Source organism: Lemur catta, chromosome 1 (genome assembly GCF_020740605.2).
Source record: "Lemur catta isolate mLemCat1 chromosome 1, mLemCat1.pri, whole genome shotgun sequence".
Taxonomy (NCBI): Eukaryota; Metazoa; Chordata; class Mammalia; order Primates; family Lemuridae; genus Lemur; species Lemur catta.
In genome coordinates this window covers 271,998,321-272,020,748 of record NC_059128.1, presented here as the reverse complement: position 1 = coordinate 272,020,748, position 22,428 = coordinate 271,998,321, and the positions used below count along the sequence as shown (strand labels likewise).

General features: G+C 38.4%; 1 protein-coding gene across 9 annotated transcripts in view; it reads left to right on the top strand.

Moving 5' to 3' along the window:
* The window catches only part of GRIK1 (glutamate ionotropic receptor kainate type subunit 1), a 378,899-nt gene that overhangs the window by 313,880 nt on the left and 42,591 nt on the right, over positions 1 to 22,428 (top strand). For 5 of the 9 annotated variants that reach the window (XM_045540525.1, XM_045540522.1, XM_045540528.1 and 2 more), the window contains 5 exons: positions 9,422 to 9,529; positions 11,785 to 11,829; positions 16,570 to 16,683; positions 18,425 to 18,628; positions 19,259 to 19,482. In XM_045540525.1, the coding sequence (XP_045396481.1) occupies positions 9,422 to 9,529; positions 11,785 to 11,829; positions 16,570 to 16,683; positions 18,425 to 18,628; positions 19,259 to 19,482 (695 nt within the window). The remainder of the gene's footprint in view (positions 1 to 9,421; positions 9,530 to 11,784; positions 11,830 to 16,569; positions 16,684 to 18,424; positions 18,629 to 19,258; positions 19,483 to 22,428) is intronic. The other 4 variants (XM_045540531.1, XM_045540527.1, XM_045540523.1 and 1 more) reach the window with 2 other exon arrangements.

Genomic DNA, 22,428 nt, shown 5'->3' with positions numbered 1-22,428 from the left:
CCTTTTTTTTTTTTTTTTTGAAACAGAGTCTCACTCTGTTGCCCGGGCTAGAGTGAGTGCCGTGGCATCAGCCTAGCTCACAGCAACCTCAAACTCCTGGGCTCAAGCAATCCTCCTGCCTCAGCCTCCTGAGTAGCTGGGACTACAGGCATGTGCCACTATGCCCGGCTAATTTTATATATATATATATATATATATATATATATATATATATATGTTTTTAGCTGTCCATATAATTTCTTTTCTATTTTAGTAGAGACGGGGTCTCACTCTTGCTCAGGCTGGTCTCGAACTCCTGAGCTCAAACAATCCACCCACCTCGGCCTTCCAGAGTGCTAGGATTACAGGCGTCAGCCACTGCGCCCAGCCTATCTTTTTAATAAATCCATTAAAACTGGGCAAATTTTGCCAAAATTTTAACACATTTCTGTTTTTATTCAGATTTATCATGTACAGATCTTATATTCAAAGGCAAATAAAACTCAGCTTCCTCAAACCTTCTATACCATACACACTCATGCTTTTCTATTCGTTATACTTTTTCATAATTTGGAACATATTTTCTTTTCACCTTGTAAACATTAGTATAGCCTATTACTTTACATACATATATATGCATAATACAACCCCCTATAGCACATATATCCTTTGAATGTCATCTTCAATCTCACAAAAACAAACATGCTCATTAACATGACTCAATGTTACAGTTTCTCTATAACATATAAAAATATTAATATGCCTATAGATATATATAGAGAGAGAGATACACACATCTGCTAACCAACATGTCGGCATTATCTCTTATTGAGAAACTATCCAGATATCTAAAGATTATCCATAAGTTAACTTAATTTAACATTAGCTCAAAGTCTTGACAGAAACTTGAAAATTATATTTGAACCGATACACAAAAAGTATAAATACAGTTGACATAAAAATTTTGTCAGAATTCTAATTCAATATAATTACATATAATTTTACATCTTCTTCATTTTAAATATTATGTGATGATGCTAGTTTTTTTCTCCTTTGGTAAGATGTAGGTTCCACCTGTCTTTTTTTTTTTTTTTCCGGAATATTATGGGTGTACAAATGCTTTGGTCACAGAAATTGCCTTTGCACCACCTGAGTCAAAGCTACAAGTGTGCCCATCCCCCAGATAGCGTGTATTTATCTAAACAGTAAACCAATATAAGAAGTTTAAGAAGTTCAGATTAACCAGCCTCTTTATCAGGAAACAAACAAACAAATAAAAAAAAATTTATTTTAAAAGTGTGCATTTGAACTTCAATTAGGGAAAAGACATGTAATGGTTTTTTAGCTATTTTTTTTTTTAAATCAATTGAATATAGGCAAAGATGCACTTTGGTTGCATGAACTTGGGTGTTTATATAGAAAATGCTTCTGAGCCAGTAATTTCCGAGTTTTTTTTAAGGGTAGCAATACAATATTAAAACTTCAGTTTTCTCCATGAGAACACTGGAAATATGAATATAAGCAATCAAATGTATAAATAAAAACAAAGAGCCTTTAATCTGCAAGGTTTGATATCGAATTCATTCGGGCCTTCTGAAGGTAGGACCGTATTTCACACTCACACCATGAGGTGAAAAGACATTTTCGTTTCCACGCACAGGTACAGTCACTGAGGCGGCTGCAGCTTCAGATCCGCAGCCTTAGCCACGGCTTGAAAGTAAACGTGGAACACAGAAACTCGGAGGGAAAGAAAGGGTGGTTCTCTTTTCCCGGGTACCTGAAATATAATCTTGCTCAGACAAAAGAAAAAGGCTAAAATCCAGATTTTCAGTCCTCTCTCACCCTACAAAGAATTGGATTACCTGCGTCTACCTGCTAGATCACCACATAAAGAGAACAAAATGCCGAATTCCCAGTCATCGTTGCCACCAACGGAGAATCACTTATTAGCCACATGCAGGTCAGATTTACGTATGCACCAGGTGCCCCTGGGACTATGTTCTTGAGACTCGCCTAGCAGTCAGATACCCACTAGTTTCTATACTTGGTTGTGGCCCAAACCAGGAGCCACAAAGTGCTCTCTCAAGTGCTCTCTGGACTAGGCAGTGGGGCGGCACAGGGGTCTGAGACCACACATAGTTCCCTGCACCCGGTTGTGGAGAAGAAATGAGTTGAACCACAAGTTAGGCAAGACACTTTGGGCTGACAGACTTGGCCAAAAATCAGAATCAAAACGCATAATCAGAAGGAAAAAAAAAGAAACAACAGAGACAGAGACAGAAAAAGTAAATTTTAACACTGCTTGGAGTTTGCTCCAGGACTAGAGGAAAAATAAGACATTTTTACACACTTAAATGACTCATAAAGTGGCTCTTGCAGATGAATATAATCTGGGCACCTTTGTAGGACAGTCTCCAAAACAGTCAAAGTACAATTTTAAAATGGTTATATATGTGACTTTAATACAAATAAATATAAAGAAAGCAAGGATGGAAGATGTATTTAACTGAGATATGCAAACCAGCAGGATAATAAAGCTCATTCCAAGGTGGTCAGAGAGCAGTTTCTAGAGGCCACCAGTAAAGGAAAAACTGGCTATTGTCCTAGAGCAATACAATTATAACCTTTGGGGTTACTTTTTCTCCTAGACAGAAATCATTCACATCTCAAACCTATAAATTAACATGTAATTACATAGAATCTGGACCCTAAATAATGGTAAATTTTAAAAAACAGATATATTTCTTTAGAGAATCAGGCTACGGCCATACCACCCTGAACGTGCCTGAATCTCGGAAGCTAAGCAGGGTCAGCCCTGGGTAGTACTTGGATGGGAGAATCAAGTCACCCTTGAGTGAGCCTGTTGAATAATGGCCTCCATGACAAAGAACAGGTATGCAATGTTTTTTTTCATTTTATTTTCAAGTTTTTAAAAGCTTTATTAACACACATAATAGTCATTTAAAAACGATTTCTTTCCCTCACCTTGGTCTAACAAGGGAAGCTAATATTTGGATTTGCCGTGAGCCTTCTATTCACAATGTTCTTAAAAAAAAGCAGAGTCTCTAACACATAAATGAAGAAATGTTAGAAATGATTGTTTTTAAAAGATCATGTCTACTAGAAAATCACATTTTTTCCACTCTCAAACCAGAAGTCTCTGTCTTTCAATAGGAAACAATTTATTCCCTATGGCAAATGAGATTGGCTGTGTCAAGGAAAATTCTAGGAAATAAGGATTTATGTTCCTTTACATATTTCAATTCCCTTTAGGAAAGGAAATGAATAAAAGCAATCATTTTAACTAACGAACATTAACAGTTGACTATTACAAGAGCTCACACTTACTTCCCCAATACTAAAATGTATGTATTTTATTTGGATAATAAATTTCATCTTGAGAAAGAACACACAAATAAGACATTAATGAAATCTTTTTGTTTTCTTCTTTTACCTCTTGAATCCTGTCTCTTGACCATGAGATAATGTGTCTGATAAGAGAAAGAAGAAAAGTCACACCATTTTATTTAACTGCGACGAAGCAGTTGTCGTCAAGAAGGTCTAATACAGGGTAGAAATTAAAGCTATATCCTAAAATAGGGACAATTGTTTAAGTATTGTTTTCAGCTAAGTATATTGTGATCGTTTCTTCTGTAACTGTTTCTACACGAGGCAAGAAAATTGTAATTATGAAAAATATAATTATATATCATTATCTAAATTGTATATGCTTCAGCCTTGTCCTAGAAAATGGATTCTTTGTGGAATTTATTCATCATATCCAGGAATTAGTTCATTGTATATTCACCTTAATCAATAGTGCAGTTGGTGCTTAATAAATGCTTATCAACAATAAGTCTGCAAAAAACCAAATAACATACACAGAAATGCAACTCATCTAAGGATGAGAGGCAGGAGGATACGGGTAATTGTAGCAGTGAGGGAAACTTGACTTTGAAGGTCAAAAGATATTTCAGTTCAGTGAAGAACAAGGCAGAGAGTCTTTGTAGATATTCAAGGCAGGGAAGGAAGCATTGTTAAAGCATGAAAAGGGAACTTTTTTGCCACTTGGATAAGCAGGAAAAAAAGCTAGAAGTGGGAATTACTCTGCACCAGTGATTGGAACACTAAGTTCAAGAATAAAACCAATGCAACAAAATCCAAACAAAGGGACACAATAGACACACTTAGGAAATGAAATTGGATTTCTGAACTGGGTTTTAAGACCCTGCTATGAGCTACATGCTACATTAAGAGATAAATGCTACCAATTCTGTACATTTTCAGAGAGTCCCATAAACTCTGCACAATGTACCTAATTGACTCACAACATGACCCCCATGAAGGAAAAGTTGCCTTTAGAAAAAAACTTTCTGAAAATCCTGTAGAATTTAATGAAGATAACTACCTCCTTCCAAACAGATCAGGAGGAGGGGTAGAACCGCACATTGTTTGGAAGCATGAAGAAGGGACCTGAAAACTGACTTAATCTGAACCTCTAACACAGTAGTGATTTCCACTGAACCAAAGCCTTCAACAAATTGTTCTCAGCTCTCGGGCAGATGCTACAACCCTAACACAGCAGCTTATTTCATGGCTCTCATTTAACCCGTCAGTCCACAAAGTCAGCCTTTGGCTTGCAAAGTGAGAAGGGGGGACCAGAGCCCAAAAACTAGAACTGGGATGTGATGGGGAAGAAAAGGAGAATGCAATGCTGGGAGGTGCGTACACAAGGGGACGCTCTCTGCTTGCTTTCTTTGCCGATTATTTTTGTCTTGTTGCAGAGACATGATTACCTATATCTCAGCCAGCGTAACAATCAGTGTTACCATTGACCGTAAAAATATCCCATCTCATTTTTAAAGCTAGTGCTAGTCTTTGGTGTTATGGTCTCCCTTGACAATAAACTCTGGAGACTAGGTCCAAGGATCTGTAGAAGCATTTCCTTTTATGTGTTATAGCATTTGAGCAACTCTCAACTAGTTTGCCGCGTAGACTGCTTCGAGGAGAGAGAGTCTTTTCCTGTCTACATATCATTTCCTGACGTTAAGTTAACTTTAATGTACTTCTGGGCCGGGGTAGTGGTTCACACCTGTAATTCTAGCACTTTGGGAGGCTGAGACCAGAGGTCTCTTGAAGCCAGGAGTTTGAGACCAGCCTGAGCAACATAGCAAGACCCCATCTCTATAAAACATAGAAAAACTAGCTGACTGTAGCGGTGCATGCCTGTAGTCACAGCAACTCAGCAGGCTGAGGCAAGAGGATGGCTTAAGCCCAGGAGTTTGAGTCTGCAGTGAGCTATGATGATGCCACTGCATTATTCCATTAATATTCAAAGGTGTGCAAGTTGGTGGGACAGGGAGATGAAGGAATTGGGCTGTCCCTACGTTCATATGTGGGCACATGAGTATGATTCCATACATTTTGTTCTATGAGAACCACCTGCTTATCAAACCCCTGCTTACAACCTGACTTTCCCCAAGTCATCTTCCCCAATTCTACTAAAATACTCTCCCTGTAATGTACATCTGACCATGACATTCCTATGCTTAAAACACTCCTGTGATTCCCAAGTATCTACAGAGCAATGGCCAAGCAGACTAGCATGATTCATAACACCATTATGAATAGATACCTACCAACTTTTCCTTCCCCAGGGTCATTTCTCATTATTTCTTACCTTGCATTATAGACCCATGGCAAACTTATAATTTATTCTTTATTTTGTGTTTTTCCCCAGGCTGTGAATCTTTGCTGGCCAACTTCTCATCCTTTGAGAGTTTACACATTCTTGCCTTCAGAAATGTTTTGATGAGTCCTTCTTTCCCTGCAGTTAGGATAAGTGCTTCTTCTCCATTCTTCTTTCTTTAATATACTGTGCAAATCTTTATCCTCGCACCTACAGTGCTTTATTGAAATCCATTAATATGTTTGCTCCTACTAAACTGTAAACTGCTAGGTGCAGTATTTCCAGCATAGCTTCTTGCACAGAAAGATGCTCATTAAGTGAATTTTTTCCAAGTGAATTAATAGTGAAAGAAATAAATGAACAAAACTCTGTAGTCTTTTCTCCCCAACCATATAGAAATATGTCTTACATTAAAACCTGAGGATGGGCTGGGCATGGTGGCTCACGCCTATGATCCTAGCTCTCTGGGAGGCCGAGGCGGGTGGATCACTCGAGGTCAGAAGTTCGAGACCAGCCTGAGTGAGACCCCGTCTCTACTAAAAATAGAAATAAAAATTATCTGGACAACTAAAAATACATATAGAAAAAATTAGCCAGGCATGGTGGCACATGCCTGTAGTCCCAGCTACTCAGGAGGCTGAGGCAGGAGGATCGCTTAAGCCCAGGAGTTTGAGGTTGCTGTGAGCTAGGCAGACGCCACGGCACTCACTCTAGCCCAGGTAACAAAGTGAGACTCTGTCTCAAAAAAAAAAACAAAAAAAAAAAACCTGAGGATGGCAACTATGTTTTATGCTTTACATAGCCTCACTTGCAGAACATAGGTGTTTAACAAATGACTGTCAACTACATTAACCCCCTTTTTGGTATCTCCCCTATGGTTGCAGAATTCCAGAATTAAAACTCATTTTATATAAAACTCTCACTTAATATACTCTCCTCCCTGGCCTAAAAAAGAGCAAATTGACTCAACCAAAGTCACACAACTTGATAGTATCTTAAAGATTAAACTCAGTTTCTTGACTCCCAATCAAGGATATTTTCACCATTTATGCATGGGATTATGAGTTGAAGAATTGAAAGTTAAAAAAGAAAGAGATAATTGAAAAAACACAGAGAAGTGAGATATATAAATTAATACAATTTTGTTTTGGAACAAATTAGATCAAGAAAAAATTAAAAGTGCCTACGGGCTATGTCATCTTGTTAGGTACTAAAGAGAATACAATTTAGTAAGAGAATAGGGTTTGGTTGTCAAGCTTCTAATCCATTTGAGGATATTAGGGATTCCAAACTGAAAAGTGTAAAGATAACTGGTAATGATTACAAAAGTACATGTGAAAACACAAAGCAATACTGGTCAGAGCAGCGTATAGACTGAGAGCCCTGTACTTCAAAGGGGAGAGCTGTGACCCTGGACCCAAATCACACAATAATCAAATCTTGAAGGATGGATGGAGATGGGAAGGCTGAATGGAGGATGCAGGACGTGATGAACAAGTGCACAGAGGCTAGAGAGCCCAGGAATGTTCCAGTTGGGGCTGTGCATAGAAAAGCAGTGGTGGAAAATTCTGGAGAGATAGGTTAGGTAAAATTTTGAAAGACCTCTGCATTATTTGGGATTCTCCAGAGAAACAGACCAGTAGGAAATATACACACAAAAAAATTTATTATGAGAAATTGGATCACAATCATGGAGGCTGAGAAATCCCCACAATCTTCCAGCTGCAAGCTGGAGACCCAGGAAAGCTGGTGGTATAATTCTAGTCTGAGTCCAGAGGCCTGAGAGCCATGAGCACCAATGACATAAATCCCAGCTGGAGAACAGAAGACCGATGTTCCAGCTCCACCAGTCGGGCAGAGAGCAAATTTGTCCTTTCTCTGTGTTTTTATTCTGTTCAAGCTCAATGGATTAGATGATGCTCACCCACGTTAGAAAAGACCATCCGCTTTACTCATCCTACCAACTTAAATGCTAAACTCTTCTGGAAACACCCTCACAGATGCACCCAGAAACAATGTTTAACTAGACTTTTAGACCAATTTGCATGAATCCATTATGTACTTTATGTGCTGGGGGATATTGCATGAATATGAAAATTGTATTTTGGGACCATGAATCTACAGTGATTTGTAAAATGAAATGCAGTATAGGCCAGTAAGAAGTAGACACCTGGGTCCTGATGTGTAAGGTACTCACACTCAAACTCTAGACTTATGAGAGTGGGGAAAGAAAATAAGATTTGTAAAAATAATGATGGTTAAAAATTAAAATGCTTTCTGTGTTAAGAATTAAGTGCCATTTAATCCTCACAAATACTCTGCATGGACCAAACACTGAAATCTGAGATGACTCAGGATCGGGTTAAGTGACTTGCCTGAAGTCACACTTCAGACATTCAAACTCAGCTCTATGAAAAACTCACACTCTTGCCACTGCATTGCTCCACCTCCTGGCCGAACGTACCCGTTCAATGGATGCACGTGGTGCAAATAACTGCAAATATAGTATAATTCTTTAGGATCTTCACATTTTATACATGGCTCACAAATTTGGTAAAGTCAGAAGGGAGAGAAACAGCTGAGCTTATACAAAGATCTGAGTTCTCCTTTATCCCTTTTGTAGGTGAAATTCAAATAAACAAGGTTGCCAAAAACCACCTCATGATTGAAGCTTAACACCCTCAAGGGCCATTATTTTTTATTTAATGAAATCACCAAAGATATCCAATATGAGTTCTGTGAAGAGCTAACTACTGTGATTTTTATTTTTTAAAGTGATATTGATGCATTGTGATAGGCAGAACTGTAACCCCTTCAAAAGAGATCCGTGTCCTAATCCCTGAAACCTCTAAATGTTACCTTATATGGCAAAAAGGACTTTGATGTCTGATTAAATCAAGGATTTTTGAGATGGGAAGATTATCCTGGTTTAGCCAGGTGTACTCTAAATGCAATCATAAGTTCCTCATGAGAGAAAAACAGAGGGAAATTTCATACAGACAGAAGAGGAGGAGACAGTGTGACCACAGAGGCAGAGATTAGAGTGATGCAACCACAAGACAAGGAGTGGGAGTGCTGAAGGCCACCAGAAACAGAAAGTGACAAAGAAGAGAGTCTCTCCCAGAGCCTCCAGAGAGAGCATGGCCCTGCGGACGCCTTGATTTCACCCAGTGATCCTGATTTTGGATTCTGGGCTCCAGGACTGTGAGAGAATAGATTTCTGTTGTTTTAAGCCACCAAGTTTGTGACCACCTGCTGCAGCAGCCATAGGAAATTACAACACCCAAATAACATTAGAAGGTCTAACTCATGAACACCCTAAAAATTTGATAATACATCATTGGAATATATCCTCTTCATGGAAAAAGAAAAAGGAGGGGTGCACTTCCCCTCAGCAATGCCTTGAAGGGAATGTGGATTGACCTTGAAAAACAGAGTATGATGAGCTCCCAGACTTTGTTTACTCCCTGTGCAGACGATTTTACAGTAATTCTTTCCGTACTGTCCATTTAGGTCACCACTATTACAGGTTTGACTGGTGTTAAGATGTTATAACCGACAAAATAAATGAGTGCTAGTAAAATGGAGGAGTATTTTGCTGTTGAATCACTGAACCAATGCGATGGTTTATAACAGCATGATGAAACCGAATAATTGGATACTGTGATGAATTCGAGGCATTACAATTTTGATGGTTTTAGGATCATGGTAAGTGCTCAACGGTAACAACACCACATTCCTTTTTGTCCACAGGCTCGGTGGGATGGCTTGACTGGGCGTATCACCTTCAATAAAACCAATGGCTTGAGGAAGGATTTTGATCTGGACATTATTAGTCTCAAGGAAGAAGGAACTGAAAAGGTAACCTCCTCAATAACAAATAAATAAATAAAATAAATAGCATTGCTCAAACATTTTTGGTGAATTGAATAGACAAGTGGATGAATGATTAAGTGATTCTTTCAGCATGTTCATTTACATCCAGTTTTCTAACTATCTCCCTCATCTGCAGATAGATGTTGACATGCTAGATTCTTTATTAATAGCAATGCTAACTAATGCTTAAATAGTGCTTGGTTTATATAATAAGTGTGCATGTATTTTACATATATAACCTTATGATTGGATGTCATTAGGCTCATATATCAAGGTTTTAAGAAATTGAGTGTAGACTTGGAAAATCAGAAGCTGTCAATGGTTTATCTATGGAATGGCATCCAAGGGTTACTCAGAAATTAATTTTAATTGCACATCACGCTCCATTTTGAGATTGGTGACAGAGGGACAGAATAAAGTAGGATAGAAGAGGCTTACTGGAGTAAATTAACTTTGCATTCTTAATTTTAGGAGAAATGTCAAAAAATATATTTTAATGTTGGATTCTCATTTTAGGATTATTTTAGTTATAATTCTCAATCTCTCAAAGTTTAAAGTTCTATTTTAGTTACTACTTAGAGTAAACAAATGTAAACTATTTAGTTAAATAATAATGATAAAAGAATTTGGATTCTCAGTATATTTTATTATGCCAATTTTAGTATTCATGACTATACATTGGAATTAACACTTACAGTGTGAAGATTTTGCCCTTTAGAACCTTCAAGAAGAAAAAATTTGAAACTCCCAAAACAATCAGCTATGCACCCAAATTCTATAATCCAACATTTGTTTGCACTGTAGTGAATAAGACAGTGTGTTAATGTAAGAGTGGCTTTGGGAACAATCGATTGCTTACTTAATTAGAAATAGTAGGGCTGATTTTTAAAATGAGGTAAGGTTTTCATTTCTATTTTGTTGCTTCTATTAACTGGGACACTTTTTTTTTTTTTTTTTTTTGCAGATCCTAACTACCCTTCCCCCCAAAAAGCATTAATTGAAACAAAGATTAATTAGGCTGAATGTAATAGAAGGTGACCACTGGTGTGAAATGTTTGCAGAAAATAATTAGTTTTCAGCTTTGAGAGTACACATTCTACCTTCAGGGTTCCCATTTTGAAAATGCCCTCTCTCTTCCTCTCTCTCCCTCTCTCTTGCTGCTTCTTCACTCTGATTTGCTCCTCTGTTGGTTTAACAACCTGCTCTGATAGAGCACAAGGCCTCCACCCAGCCTCCATAATGGGATGTGAAATTTGGGCTGGAGGGAAGAAAAGAAAAGAATACTTCTTGTGGTCTAAAAGCCTATAATTTTTTTTTTTTTAAAGAAAATGTCTGCTCCTTGAAGCCCACGTCTTTCTCCCCCTCCCTTCTCCTCTTAATGTATAGCACTGAAGGGGGAAGAAAAGCTGTTAAGGAAACATCTTTTTGGCTCAGATGGATGATGAAATAGATGGAGCTATTGTTATGCTTTCGCAGCTATTTATACACTGCAATATTATGCACACTCTATTGGTGTTTTTCCATCAAAGGCAAAATCGAATTAGATGAAAGTGTTTTCTGTTTGTTTCTTCTCTCTTTATTGTTTGCAATAACTTTTCTCTCTCCAGGTGACTGGGGCTCACTTCCTGAGAAGGCTGATTGGGCCTTCAGGCAATAGGGGAAGCCAACACATCTCTCTCAGGAGCCAAGGGAGAAAATGCCCAATCTTTTCATGTCAGTCTCTCTCGGGGTCAACAGGGAAATTATTAGAAAAAGCCCATTTCTCACTTTCACTCCGGTTTCTAGTTCCTGGAGCCCATAATCAAACAATAAGTCATCAAGCATGCTTCAATTTTTGCTCAGTATTAATGTATGTGTGGCTGTGTGTGTGGATCGACTGATTGGTTAGTTGATTGATTTTAGTTACAAATGCCTTAACCAGGGTTTCTTGAGTAATGAGGAAGACCCCAACACTGCAGCATAGCTACATATATATTCAAAAGCACTTTAAGTCATTTTTTGGTGTGTGAAAGGAAAAGTAAAAAATCAAGTCTTACCACCAAGTAACTTCTGTGATACCCAAGTCTTGATTCATCTCTTTACTGTACCTATATCCAGGCTTTACATTGAATTAAGATGCAAAATTCCATACAATGGGTGGGGAATGTAACACTCCTAGCACTCGCACACCATGATAACTTTTGGGTTCCATGCTCCATTTTAATTAAGTGCTATTTTTATTTTTCCCTCTGAAAACCAAGGCTGCTGGCGAAGTGTCTAAACACTTGTATAAAGTGTGGAAGAAGGTTTGTACTCTGACAACAACTGCAGGAAACCTGGGGGTGTGGTGGGGAATGTCACTGGAAAAACTTGCATCCTTCCAATTGTGCCAGACCAATAGCTCTCCAAGTGCAGTTTAGAGACGATATTCTACGTAAAGGGAGGCGGGGGGCAGGGGTGATTGAATATGTTCTCTCTCAACATTACTGGTGAATTGAAAACAGGCTTGCAATGGATTAAATAATGATGGATTAAATATTTCCCCCTAGATTATTTCTGTTTCTCCCAGGCAGGATCAGTCCCTGTTAGGACTGAAAGCAGGTAACTGCCATAGAAGCACACACTGGCCCGTTTATGCTCCTTCTCAAATCACTAAATATTCTCCCTGAGGGGGATGAAAACAACAATACACTTGATCTATTAAGCTAGTCAGATAGGCTACTGCCTCAGAAGGCCAGGACACCCCCTTCAATGTCACCACCCCAAAAAATGAGCCATTTTCAGAAATTGCCTTTTCTTATGAGCTATCTTGGTTTTGCACGGTATCTTCATCAGAGCACACTGCCTTGCAATTTGTTTCGGAACCACAGTTTCCAGAGGATAAAAACATTAGAGACCTTGGAAGAGAAATGAAATTATCTTGTAAATTATAACACCCACTATTTTATAGTTTATTTTACAGTATCATATTGTCAATGAAATGTGCATGGATTTATATAAGCAAATGTTAGACATTAAAAACATTTGGATTGGAAAAGGTCCCAGTGATAGGCAAACATTGTCTTTCATGCTCTCTGTCCCCCTTTCTCTCTCAAACTACTTGCTAAAAGATATGTGGATTGATGGATAGTCCTTAAATTACTGCAGGTTGTTCAACTTGACCAGTTTTGTCAGACTTACTTTCCTCTTTCAAATTGTCAGCTAAGTCACAGAACGTGTACACAGTTTTCCCCTGTAGCCAAAAACCTTGTCTCCCTCTTAGTGGTACTCAGCAGATGTGCTTAAAAATTTCTTCCTTTTGAGTTTTAAAAAACACAGGTTTAATAACCTTGTTCTAATCTTCGATGAACCAGGCGACTAAAGGCATGTAGAAGGCAATCCAGTTTCCTCACTGCTAGTAAATAGATGAACCCAACTGTCACCCCAGAAGAAACCTATTGTACTAATCCAGCTTGAGATTATATGCGAGGGAGAATGCCCTTTATTTGTTACTAAATCTTTATCCATGTCCACTTCCCGGGGATGTAACTCTTGGGCCTTGATCCTTCATGCCTTTATGCCTCTTCCTTCCTGATAATCCATCGTAGCCCACATCGCAAGCTGCGTATGCCGTGGTGAGCTGTTTTGTGTGTTATGACTGTTCATCCACAACTCACAGTAACCGGAGTTCTAGCACAGAGGACCCATTCACACCCAAAACAAACACATTGAACTTTCCTAAGAAGACTCTATCTTAAAAGAGAAGGATTTACCTTCATCATATTTAAATTCCAAAAGCTTCCCTCTGAGCTCTGACTTTTTTTTAGTATCGAATAGTTCCCTTGAAATTCTTCCCAAAAGAGGGATGCAGCAATCTTTACAACACCCCTCACTAAAATATGTGTTAATAAGGCTCATAATACAGGAAACAGATACACCTTTATCTTTCCTCCCTAGATATTTAATTATGTGAGTCACTTACTCTCTAGGTTTGAAAGATAGATACTAGTCACTCTCTGAATGCCCTTTTGTTGCATCCTTTTTTTTTTTTTTTTAAAGTTTGCTTAATGTCATTTGGGCACTCATTTTTAAATGCTTTGCTCAGTTGTCCTAGATGACAAATGGCTGCGCTCTCATGTCAGCTTACAAAGTGAAAGAAGTCAGGGCCAGACAATTTAGCTTTTGAGTGTCCCTCCCCACAAATAATTGATCCACCCTCCACTACTTCTCACTGGTAAATTACTGCTGTCTGCTTTCACTATACAGTTTGAAAATTGAGGTTCTGCTTCCTGGAGGCACTCCTCCAAAGTCGCAGAACAAAACCGCAGTGCCAAATGTCCAGGCGTCTGGTTAACTGTATCCCTTCTCCCAGCGCACATGCATCATGAGATCTGACTTCTTCAGAGAGAGACACTCATTGGCTACAATATATTCATTTACTTCAATGAACAGGTAAAGCCACTTGACTGCTTAGGTTTAAAAAACACACAGACACGCACACAAACACACACGTGCTGTTCTGTTTTGTGGATTACAGATTTGGAAACAGAAGACTGAAGACATTCAAATTGCATATGCATATAGTCAACTTCCCAGGAATAGCCTGACCTTTATTAAATTTATAGTCTTCTAGTCTACTTTTGGAGGATCGTCTGTTATACAGATAGAACGGACACAATAGTCACCTTTTTCTCATTTTAAGGAAGCAAGTTCACCCTGAACGGGACTCTGGGACTTAGTGGATTGTATCAGCAGCAGTAATGACCTCTTACCTTTCACACTTTTAGTGGAGGTGACAAAAGAATTCAAGCAGTGAGGTGTATTTATCTACAAGTTCAAGTTTTATTTTAGAAGGGAATGGTGTTTCTAGGCCATTCAACACCATCGTTTTCAAATATTAGTGTAGTTCCTTTAAACACACACACCCTTGACGTTAATTAAAATGAGTTAAAGAAAACACATTTTATTACTTAACAAAGTGGCTTAAAACTGTTGTTTTCTCTAACATTCAATACTTATCTAATTGAAAATTAGATTCCATTCTCCTCAGTGCCTAAGTCAAGGCTTAATTAGAAGTATAGCCAGGGCCCAGTTTATACACAGTCTTCATGAAGTTAGGAGCCCAACCTAAAGCATAGCTTTGGATGAAAACCAATAGTCAGATGTATTTAGCCTGAATTATGTTTCCTAAAAGCAAGAATCTCTACCTCAGAAAAGTGAAAGAAGGGGTAGAAATTGAGAAGAAAGAGAAGAAAATGTTGTCCCCTTTCCTGGATTTCAGGCCAGTCAAAGAAAACTGAATTGCCCTCAATCAACCGATGTATAATGCACATTCTAGGTGACAGTCATCACACTAGATCTGGAAATACTGAATGGTTATTAAGGGCACCAGCCAATAACCCACTAAGTATCTCTTTTCAGGAAGGATCACAATATTTTCAAATCCAAAAACTACCTCCTTACCCCCTTTTAACTAGACCTCTTTATTTCTCCAGTCAACTAACCCTAATTAAGTATAGAAAAAACAACAGTGAAATTGAAATAGTTTACACTAATGTGTGAATGTGTAATAGTCCTTGAAACTTCCGCAAAGCGTTTATGTCTCTAAAAAGGCTACTTGTCAAGCTAAATGAATTTCCACATGCTACACTTAGGCAGTGAATCAAAGAAACAGAAAAGCAAAGAAGGGCAGAGCCTAACAGTCCCACTCACCTTCCTATTGAGGGAATCTATTTAGGAATCAAACATAGATCCACCCTGTCCATTGCAAAGTATGTCCAAGTGTTAGTGTTCATTCCTAAACCACCCCTCTTTTTCATAGCTCTTTTAGTTTATTAGCTTATGAATTAAAAATAATGATGCCAAACTCTTTCACAACAGGCCAAGCTTGAAGAAATTACTGAGGCAGTCATTTGAATGTCTTTTATTATTATTAATATCATATATGCAGCTCTTAACACACACCAACACTTCCACATACATCATCTCCTTTGATGTTCTCATTATCACTATAAAATACTTCATACTTAGAGAACCAGAACTCAGAAAGGTTAGCATCTTGTCCAAGGACACACAGCTCTGAAACCCACTTGCACGGCTCTGCATGAGTCTGGCACTAAATGCCTACAGGATTCTCACAAATAGCTCATTTCCCTGAAGCTCTTCTCCTGGAGTCCCCCAGAGGCTAAACAAATCAATATACTTCTGCAGGGCCCTAATAACCCATGAGGGACTCAGCCACTGGAGAAAATTATGGGTCATTATTTTAGAAAAGAGTAATAGGCTTTACTGAATACCAGTTGCTGTGGTTCATCCTGTGATAAAAAGAACAATGAACAATAAAAGTGAGTACCCTCACTGAAGGAGTTCATGGCCAAATGGACAGAGAAGACAGGTAAACAGATAATAATAGCAGAAGATGCAAGGTCTGACAGAGGTATGAATACAGACAGCCCTACTGGCATCTTCGAGAGGCATCCCCTTGCCCAGCATCAGCTTAGTCTGCTAGAACATAGTCTACTTCTCCTCCATGTTTTCTTCCATTTATCTTTCCCTTTTTGATACCCAGTCTTTCCATCATCCACCTTGCTCCTTCCATCCCATTTCTCATAAATTTTAAAGACACTAGTGATCCCACTTTGGCAGCAGCAGGTTTGTATCAGTAGAATGTAAGCTCCACACAAGGAGAAATTCTTGTCTGTTTTATTCCTTGCTATGTACCCTGATGCCTAGAATAGGGCCTGATACATATGTAGGTGCTCAACAAATATATGTTGGAAGAAAAATCTAATATACATTTAAGAATTCTTAAATATTTTTAATTTAAAAAAGAATAATGAGCTTAATAAATTAAAAACAGTGAGACCCTTCCACCATGCCCCTGATAGCACAGATTTCTCCTATTTCACCGACACACTCGTTCCTCCATTGTTTCATTTTCCCACATTGAGTAGCTTCCACTGTGATTCCCTCGTATCCCAAACTGTGAGCTTTTGTGCCCATTCCTGGTGTAGTGTAAATGCCATCACTGACAGCCAGCAGCCTCTGATGTACTGTGTTCTGTGTAGATTGGGATTTGGAATTCCAACAGTGGGCTTAACATGACGGACGGCAACAAAGACAAATCCAACAATATCACCGATTCACTGGCCAACCGAACACTCATTGTCACCACCATTCTGGTAAGTTGACTTTGTGGAATTCAGGCTGTCTTATCTAGACTCTTATCCTAGATTCTGATGGATTCTTCAACTGTCTTTTTCATACCCACAGTTCTGTCTGCACATGTCTATTTTTATCTGGGACACTAAAAGCCTGTACTTAGCATAGAATTGAATTTCAAGCCTCCAACATTGTCCAGAAGATCCCCTACCTTCAATCCATGCTCTCCGCCTGGCTCTGCCCGAGTCTCTGTCCCCACCCAGCTGATCTTCCTTGCTCTCTAGCTGCTGCTTGGTTTCAACCACAAGGAGGCTCTGGCAAGAGACCAGGGAAATAGGAGAAGAGAAGTAAGAGAAGTTCTTCCCTGGTCTCCTCCCAACTGCCACCCAGTGGTCTTGTCAGAGCCTCTGGCCTTCCACAGTAGCCCCTGCCCTGTCAATGACCTCACTTCTGGGGCCCAGCAGCTCTGGAGGACTCTTGCCTCAGCCCTGGGCAGTGTGGGCTTCCTGATGAGGCTGTTTCCTGTATGCTTATATCTTGCCCCAAAATTTCACCACCACCTCCCTTGGCTCCCTTTGCTCTGCTAACACCTCTGGAAAATAGCCCTTCAATTAACTGCTCTTCAAAACCCCTGCCTCCTACTGGAACACTGATCATACCCCATCCAGCCACTCGACACCTGTTGGTTGTTTCTTCTCCTCCTTTTTCCTTCCCAAGGGAAGTTGGGTAGGGGTAGACCTCTCTGAAATCTTCACTTGCAGACATGCCTGCCTTATTTCACTTCATAAAGTCCAATCAATTTATTTTTGAAATCATTATCTTGTAAGACTTCTTCATCTAAAATAAAAACACTTGTTCTTCTGGTCATTATTTCTTTGCAACTGTATTATGGAAATATGGGGTTTTCCATTGTATTTGCATGACCCAACTATCAGTTTGAGGATAAACCTACCTGTAAAGAACATGCCAGCAGTAGAGTAACTATTAAAATTTTATAAAACAAAATGAACTTTCATTCAGTCAAATGAGAATTAGTAAGGTTATAGATCCATGATAGTAGCGAGGTGTCCATTATTTATGAGATGAGCATTTATCATGTAAGCACAGAAGCAAAGAGTTGCCAGATGTGAGATTTGAGGTGATTTAATGTAAGAAAATAGGACCACTGATGATAAAAGATGTAGAAATGACCTTTGGAATAGGATACCCTGAAGGAAGCCAACCAAAATATATAGATAGTAAGCAAATAGTGAAAATGGGATGGAATTTAGATGAGGAAGTGAGAATAGTCAGTAGATAGGAAGTTTGAAGAATGAGTGGAGATATTTGGTGATTTAAATTTCTCTTTTTTAAGGTGAGGCTCTTAGACAAAAGCCAGGAAGGAGGAAGGTTCGTGGGGAGGAAGCTTGGGTGCAGGCACAGCAGGAGGCCAGGCATCTGGGCCCCATGGCCCTCTGAGCCTTGCCCTCTTCTCAGTCCCAAGTCTAAATGTGGCTGTGTCTCCATCACACCACTCACTCACAGCTCCACACCCAGCAGGGGAAGGAAAAGCTCTCATCCAAAGAAGTGGGAGGAAAAGAAAAAATAATATGTGAAGTGTTCTGTATTTGTGGAGGATGTAGGCAGGAAAGTGAGTGACTGACTTCAGTACTCTCAACTCTTCAAAATCATTTTCAAATATTTTATATCTTCAGGCTGCTGACGGAGTAAGTTCTTCCTTTCATTATAACAGGGTTTTCATATTTGGTTTGTTTCATTTAGGAAGAGCCTTATGTGATGTACAGGAAATCTGATAAGCCCCTGTATGGAAATGACAGATTTGAAGGATATTGCCTGGATCTGTTGAAAGAATTGTCAAACATCCTGGGTTTTATTTACGATGTTAAACTAGTCCCCGATGGCAAATACGGAGCCCAGAATGACAAAGGAGAGTGGAATGGGATGGTTAAAGAGCTCATAGATCACGTAAGCAAGAAAACATCTAATGTGTCTTTAAAAATGCATAATAAGAGGAAGTAAATGAAAAGAGAAAAAAATGGTGTCAGAAGAAATGTTTCCTTTTTTGGAAACATAAAAATGGTTTAAAAAAAATTAGAAATCACCTAGAAATGGAGTTTTCTTACTTAGAAAAGCAAGTAAGGGTAAAAATTGATGATAAAAATTTATGAGTCCATCCTTCATACTGAAGAATAAACCTGAGTATCTTAAATTAAATTAAGAATTCTAAAGTCTTCAGCTCGGAGAAAAATCTCATGTTGTCAACTAATATTATCACCGAGTTACTGATTCCTTCTTTTTCTCACATCTTTTTAGAGACATCCTTCTGCATTTTTTCCTTCATTTAGTTCCAGAATGATGAATATATGTCTGTGTGTGTGTATGTATGTTTTATACCTTTGGTTTCTCTTTGCTGATAAATACTAATTCATGAACATAACTGTGTAAATGAACTGTTTTTGTATGAGAGCCAATCGCCACACAAGCTGCCTGTGTGAGAAGCATTTGGAGTTGACAATGGGAATCGGCGTTCTAAGGAACAGTCCAGACTTTTGCAAAAAAGCTAACTAACCTGACAATTTTGGACTTGCGTTGCAGAAAGCTGACCTGGCCGTGGCTCCTCTAACGATCACCTACGTGCGGGAGAAAGTCATCGACTTCTCCAAACCATTCATGACCCTGGGCATCAGCATTCTCTACCGGAAACCCAATGGTACTAACCCAGGTGTCTTCTCCTTCCTCAACCCCCTGTCTCCGGATATTTGGATGTATGTGCTCTTAGCCTGCTTGGGAGTCAGTTGTGTACTTTTTGTGATTGCAAGGTAAGTTCAAGAACTGCTGAATTCACAACAACAGGTATAGGTTGGCCTCAGATTTCTGTATGTTCTAGAAGTAGACAAAAATTAAGAACTTTAAAGTGCACTTTTAGTTTTACCTAGTGTTCTATTCTCTCAAGGTTTTCACATAAAAGCCACTCAGTAAATGAATATCTTCTATTAATAATTATTTGTAAAGTTACTTTTAAAAGAGAGTAAGAAGAAAATGTTTAGTATTAGTTTAATTTTATCCATATTCCAAGCAAAATAAAATGGTTCTTATCCATTTTCTCTGAGTTATACTACAACAAAAGCCATGGCTTAACTAATAAGCCATCTAAAATGTTTTAATAAGAATAATAAAATATTCAAGATATTTGACCCCTGGAACATTTGGATATGCAAAACAGGAAAAAAGTTAGGTAGGCATTATCATAGCAAATAAAAAACACTGGAATAAAAAGTTTGTGAAATCCTCAGGAATAAAGAAAAATACTTTGAAAAATTCTATGAAATTTATTTTTACAAACATTAGAGAGTAAACAACGCTAGAAATAAAATGAAAGGAAAAGTTGCTTACATATAGAGCCTGGAGGCATGAAATCTTTATGCTGCTATTACATTACTCCATTGAGGTTTAATTTTTTGAGATTTAACTCTATATTTAACCATTTTGCTCTATACAATTCTTTAAAGGATTTTCACACCTTTCAGTAGATCATATTTTCTAAATACCTTTTATGCTGAATTTAAAACAGCTGTTTTATCTTTCTGTTGGCTTAAACATTTGCTATCCCTAGATAAACCACATAAAAAAATAATTGCTTTTGTATGTTCCCTGCTTGTTTTCCATCTTTTCGCCTTTCAACAAAACTCAGTGAACTTTTTCCCCTAATCAATTTTTGTTTTCCCTCTAGGAATTTCTAAGAGAAATATTTCTTCATGCTAGCTCTTTGTCACTGTCCACTGTCTGGTTTTGATTAATGCCAGGTAACTCTTTCCCTGGTGTAATCATAAAGAAAGCTTGGAAAAATAACCAAGGCTGGAAAGGTCTTAAAGATTCACAAGGCAGACATGAGCAACCTGAATAAATTGTGCTCTCACATGTGGATATTTACATATTCAACATGAAACGAATGTTTCAAAATTCTCTACACCTTATAAAGTGTAACATTACTAAATCCCAGATTTTATACTTTAAATAGGGACCAAAGCTCTCTTCCCGTATGCCTTACTTCAGAAAATAAAATATTGAGAGTATGTATAGTGATATTATCCTTTGATACTTTAACACTCTAGATCAATGGTTCTCAACTGGGAGAGATTTTGTCCCCCAGGGAACATCTAGCAATGTCTGCAAACATTTTTCTTTGTTTGTCACGGCTAGGAGTGGGGAGTGCTATTGGTGTCAAGTGGATGAAGTCCAGGGATGCTGCTAAACACCCAAAAATGTTCAAGACAGTGCTGCCCCCCTACATACACACACACAAAATGAAGGATTATCCACTACAAAATGTCAATAATGCCAAGGTTGAGAAACCATGCTTGAAACAATCGAAGAAAATATTGCTTTGGAAATCAAATTAAGAAAAAATAGATTATTCACCTTTGGAGGTATATTTCTCATTATTGGCTTCTAAGTAAAGTTAATGTTGCCCTGGAATAGCCATTTAATAAATGACTACCCTAAGGTGAAGTACCCTCTAACAAGCAATCTTGTGTTAATTTGTTGTTGCATACTCTGCCCTGAGCCCAACACCTGTTGGGTGATATTAGGACCAGTGGAGCAATCCAAGCAGCACAGGGCAGCAGAGAAGTGAGTTTCCATACATGCCAGTCTGTGGCTCTGTCTAGGCAGTGAAGCTGATGAGTAGAACAGGCAAGACACTGTTGATGAGCAAATACATTATTTATTATGGTGACTTGACCAAAGTCAGTGGGAGCAAAAACACAGCAGCATCCAAAAGTTCTCACCAGCACACAGGCTGAAAGTACCCTTTTACACTTGACCTTTTAAGGCACACTTAAATCACCTTATTTCTGTCATCAGAGTATGTCAGAATAGTGTAACATTTAGTGGTTTTCTTCTCTTTCTTTTGTCTGTTATACCATAAGCTCTTGGTGACCCAGACCTCTACACTTTCTGACTTCACACATTCTACGTCTACTAAAATAGCAGCACCCCGGACACACACACATCAATCCCTACTCACTGACAGTACCATCTATAGACCAGCCCTTCTGTATTTAGCTCATTCTCCTTGTCTCACCTTCCATTGTCTTCTTGCACTGGGTCTTGGTTGGGAAGTGATTAATGCAAACTTGCAAACAGCATGATGATAAAATATTCAAAATATAAAAATATAGAAAATAACTCTGCAGTTCACAGGTGCACTGTCACAGAGACTGTACTCTCAACGGCATTCACCTTCTCTACACCTTGGAATCCATCCCTGCTTCTACTTTATAAAGCCACTAAATGTATTTCAGAGGTGATTCCCCAAAACAAAATTCTAGTTGAGTAGGTGTGCCCATCCATTTTTACTTCCCTCTGTGGCAGTTTGAGACCCTGACCTCAATCTCTGTGCACCCATAAGCTAAGATGTAAAATGAGTTTTGGTTACCATCTTAGTAGTCTGTAGTCAAAGCTAGTGACATAGAAATGAAAAATAGTTAATTGCACAATCATCTTTAGCTCTAGAGAGGCTTTTGAATTTATGTTTTGAAGTATCCTTTTATGTTCTCTTAAAGGGGAAAAATAAAGCTCCATCACTGCATCTAAGCTAATGCCCTCACTAAATAGATGCTTAAAAATCATTCACTAACCTGAATTAAATTTATAAAGTTGTAGACATTAATGGGTCAAACTAAGGAAAGTTATATGAAAATTTGATTACTATGGCTTTTAATAAGCGTGTATGTTGGGTTTTAGTTCTGTAGTTGGCATATTTT